General features: G+C 44.6%; 1 protein-coding gene across 1 annotated transcript in view; it reads right to left on the reverse strand.

The window, feature by feature from the left end:
- The window catches only part of ubtfl (upstream binding transcription factor, like), a 39,625-nt gene extending 35,883 nt beyond the window's left edge, over positions 1-3,742 (reverse strand). Inside the window, exons 1-4 of the mRNA XM_020524009.2 lie at positions 3,489-3,742; positions 2,510-2,685; positions 1,422-1,505; positions 973-1,128 (exon numbers count right to left, since the gene is read on the reverse strand). Of these exons, the coding sequence (XP_020379598.1) occupies positions 973-1,128; positions 1,422-1,505; positions 2,510-2,685; positions 3,489-3,549 (477 nt within the window). The 5' untranslated portion in view covers positions 3,550-3,742. The remainder of the gene's footprint in view (positions 1-972; positions 1,129-1,421; positions 1,506-2,509; positions 2,686-3,488) is intronic.
- Between the last annotated feature and the right edge of the window lie 1,178 nt (positions 3,743-4,920).

Consider the following 4,920-nt stretch of genomic DNA (forward strand, 5'->3'; position numbering starts at 1 on the left):
TTTCTGAAGAAGGGTCTAGCCCCAAAACGTCAGCTTTCCTGCTCCTCTGATGCTGCTTGGCCTGCTGTGTTCATCCAGCTCTACACCTTGTTATCTCAGATTCTCCAGCATCGGCAGTTCCTACCATCTCTACCGTTATGGGGATGTGGGTTCAAATCACAGAAGCTGTGAAATTTAAATTTGATTTATAATAAATCTGGAATTCAAAATTAGTTTCACTGATGGTGAACATGACAATTAACAGTAAAAAAAAACTCCATCATTGATGTCATTTAAGGAAGGAAATCTGCCCTCCTTACCTGGTCTGGCCTACGTGACTCCAGACCCACAACAATGTGGGCGATTCTTAACTGCCCTCTGAAATGGGCAGCCACTCAGTTCAAAGGCAATTAGGATGGACAACAATGCTAGTAAGACCCACAGCCCATGAAAGAATAATTTAATAATTACTTCCTTCATTGAAAAACCCGTTATGATTAAAGTTTTGGCAAAGATCTGTAGCTTGGGTTGTGAGTGAGGTTGTTGACTTGCTCACCGAGCTGGCTTGTTCGCGTTCAGACTTTCCGTCACCGTGCTAGGTGACATCATCAGTGGAGCCTCCGATGAAGCGAAGTTATTCTACTCCGTTTAGAATTTACACTGTCCAGTCCGTTATGGTGAGTACTCTCGTTTCCAGTTTGATCTGTATGGGTTTGTATATGGGGTGCAATTCTATATGTTTGTTGATTGCATTACGGGTGGAAAACCATGGTTCATAACAGACCAGACAGTACAAATTCCAAGCGGAGTAGAATAACATTGTTTATCGGAGGCTCCACTGATGACGTCACTCAGCATGGTGATGAAACATCTGAATGAGAACAAGCCAGCTCGGCAAGCAAGTCAACAACCTAACCTGTTTTTGATGCTCAACGGCCACAAAAGTTGCATTTGAAATGCAAGGCTGTGTTTCTTTACAATGATCACTTGCACCTTCTTTTTCTCTGGCAGCTCCTTGTATTTCTTGGAAAGAATTTTTGTCAGGTCCAGGTTACTCATTTCTGGGTGAATCTTGGCATATTTGGCTCTTTTTTCCATGAAGAATCGAAAGTATGGAGTCAATGGTTTCTTCGGAAAATCGGGATGAGTCTGAAATAAAAATGCATATTTTAACATTTAACCCACAGCTGAGTATGTTGTTGTGTTGATGATTCTTTCTCACACACACACACCACACAGTCAGTTTCACAGTGACACACACCCACAGTCAATTTCTCACACTTACACTGAGCTGATCATGTTCAACCACATGCACACAGACAGAGATTCACACGGATGCCCTCACAGACAGACACATCTACCACTTCATCCAGACTTGTCCCCATCCATCATTCATCACCAGTCCAGTATCAGGGGTACCAAACTGAACCCCTTGAGTTTACCTTCAGCTTCTTGCCCTTGTATGGATTTTTCACAAACTCCACAGCGTCTGTGAGCAGCTCACTCAGAGTGCGATATTTTCTGATCTAAGGCAATGAGAAAGTTGGATATGAATTGAAAAACACCTAGCTCTTTAACAAATAAAGGACAATATCAGTCGGCAGCAGGAGAGGAGAATAATACTTTTGTCGCCACAGAATGTCTGAAATACTTGACAGACAATGAAGCAGAGTAAAATCTGGAAAAATCAGCTTGCAGAGGACTTGCTGACATGTTTGTGTCAAGCGGAGCTTTGAGCTAGCTGAGAAAACCCAAACCAGAACCTGGATGTCAACAAATATGTTCTATCTTTAACAAAAAAAGCAATGTTGTAGGAAATATGCAAGAAATGATTATTTTTCAATTTGTTCACAACTTACAGTAAAAGGCGCTGAGAAACATTGGAAGTTAGCTCTGAAAATTCAGCAATCTTTCTCAGTTATCAGACAAGCATAAACCAGTCCGCCAGATCATGAGTGCAGTCAAACAAGCATCCATGCTGTGGTGCAAAATCCTGGAACATTTCAGCAACCTTTGCTATTTCAGCCAGAAATACAGGCGGGTGATTAGGTGGGTATTCTTCACACTCCTCAGGGTCACCAAGGTGAGAGACTTTCCTATCACAAGAAGCAGTGGCTTTTTTTTGGTGCCATCTACATTGGCACAGACCAGAGACCATATGTTCCTTGCTTAGCTTTCCACCATTAATTTTGAAAGATTAAACTTGTCAAGAATGATCTGGTAAAACAGTCCAGTTTCATCCACATAATAAATGTCTGTTGGAACAAACTCTCATTCAGGACATCAGTGAGTCCAATTTACAGCTTTCACTGCAGGCTTGCCTGTGATTTTGCACTTCATTATGATCTAACTCTGCTCCTAGTTATTGTCCATCCCTAATTACTGTGGAGAAGATGCCAATAAAGAGGGCTGAGATGCCCACAATAGTGTTGGGTTTCTTGAGAGTAGTCTGTGGTGGGCAGAGGGTTTGAGGAACCTGGAGCAGTAAGTTTTCTGTCAGAAAGACAATAATTTTTCAGTCACTACTAACCTCAGAGGCCAGTTTCAGCCACTTGAGCCGACACATTTCCCCAGTGAAGGGTCCAAATGCCACTTTCTCCCAGTTGAAATGGGATTCGGTAGTTTTGTACTTCATGCAGTCTCCTTCTGGGATCAGGCTCTTTATCCGATCCAACAAACATTGGACATCATCTTTACTCCATAGATCTGAAAGAAAATCCCCACACCAATTAACAGCTTGATCTGACAGACACAGTTTATAGGAGCAGGATGTGGCCATTCAGCCCCTCACACCTGTTCTGCTATTCAATACCATCATGGCTGACCTGTATCTTTGTCCAGCTTGATTCTGTCACCGTCAACACCTTCACAGAAAAAAAGTGTCAACCTCAATCCTGAAATTTCCAACTGACTCCCAGCCTCAACAGTTTTACCAGGGAGGAAGTTCCAGATTTCCACTCTCCTTTCTGTGAAGGGCGTCCTGACATCAATTGTGAATGATTCCAATTGTTAAGTTTCTGCTCCCCTAAACCAACCCTCTTCCATAAGGAAATGTTTCTCCCATGGATTTCAGGTCAGTCCTAAAGGAACAGCAAGCGGAAAGTTTGGGCCGAACACCATCAGGTCAGTGATTAACATCAGAGTTACTCAAAAGGACAGAATCTCAGAATTGTGCTACTGCACCTGACCCAAGGCCAACTGAACAAGGTCTTTCTCAAGAGCAGACAACCTGCCATTGCTCTTGGAAGGGAAATGGACAGAGGAATAAAAGCTTAAAAGAGAACAAACCAAATAGGCAAAGAGCAGGGAACTGGGACAGGGGGAGAATTCATTCAGAGAGAGAGAGGTCACAGGGTAATGGGTGAGATTAGATTTGAAAGGATGGTGTCTGAATTACTATTCAATTCCCAACTCCTTGAAATCATTTCTGGAAACAAGACTAACTGCCAACTTACATACCACCTCCACCTTCCTGCTCCCTCTTTGCAGATTGGAGGTGTGAATCTTACCAGCCTCTTCCTTAATGGAGATGGTCTGGACAGACGTGGAAACCACCGAGGCTCCATTCATGGTGTCGACTGCTCCGTCCAACACCACTCTTCTCACACGTTCCACCTAAAGGCTGAAAGAATCAGGGAAGGAGCGTGATGTTAGTTCAGCACTGGTGTCAGGAGCCTTCCAAAGCATGTGCTTGCACAGCCCAGCTTTTTATTACCAATTGTCAGCAATTGGTGAATCCTTTCCACAGAAACTCACAGTACATACTGATATTACAACAATTCAACTAATTTCCTGACAGTATTTTGCTCATGTTATTTGGGAGGATTTAAACTAACTTGGCATTAGGTATTACGCTGTAATATGCTACAGAGGAAGACTATGGTGCACAGTATACTGGAAGAGACAGCTAGCAAATAAGGAAGAAATAGTAACATATGAAGTAGTTTCAATGTAAGAGAAAAAGTAATAAGGTCTAAATCAGGAGTATTATGCATATGGTAAATAAGATTGGTGACTTGCAAGTGCAGATTGCAAAGTGAAAATTTGACATGTGACTACAATACAGCCTTGGTTCAAGAACGGGAAAGACAGGGTATTAAATAATCCTGTATACAAGCTTAGCTGAACTCATCCTCACCCTTAACAACTTCTCCTTCAATTCCTCCCACTTCCTTCAGACAAAGGGGGTGGCCATGGGTACCCGCATGGGCCCAAGCTATGCCTGCCTCTTTGCAGGTTACGTGGAACAATCCCTCTTCCATAGCTACACTGGCCCTAAGCCCCACCTCTTCCTCCATTAGATCAATGACTGTATCGGCGCCACCTCGTGCTCCCACGAGGAGCTCGAACAGTTCATCCACTTCACCAACACCTTCTACCCCAACCTTAAGTTCACCTGCATCATCTCTGATATCTCCCTCTCCTTCTTGGACCTCTCTGGTTCCATCTCTGGCAACCACCTGGAAACCGATATCCATTTCAAGCCCACCGACTCTCACAGCTACCTAGAATACACCTCCTCCCACTCACCTTCCTGCAAAAACGCCATCCCCTATTCCCAATTCCTTCGCCTCCGCCGCATCTGCTCCCAGGATGAGGCATTCCACTCCGAACATCTCAGATGTCCTCGTTTTTCAAGGACCGCAACATCCCCCCCTCAGTGGTCGAGAACGCCCTCCACCGTGTCTCCCGCATTTCCCGCAACCCATCCCTCACACCCCCTCCCCGCAATAACAACCAAAACAGAATCCCCCGCGTCCTCACGTACCACCCCACCAACCTCCGGATCCAATGCATCATCCTCCGACACTTCCGCTATCTGCAATCTGACCCCACCACCAAAGACATTTTTCCCTCCCCACCCTTATCTGCTTTCCGGAGGGACCACTCTCTCCGTGACTCCCTTGTCCGCTCCACGCTCCCCACCAGCCCTACCACCCC

The sequence above is a fragment of the Rhincodon typus genome, chromosome 4 (assembly GCF_021869965.1).
Source record: "Rhincodon typus isolate 14 chromosome 4, sRhiTyp1.1, whole genome shotgun sequence".
NCBI classification, from domain to species: domain Eukaryota; kingdom Metazoa; phylum Chordata; class Chondrichthyes; order Orectolobiformes; family Rhincodontidae; genus Rhincodon; species Rhincodon typus.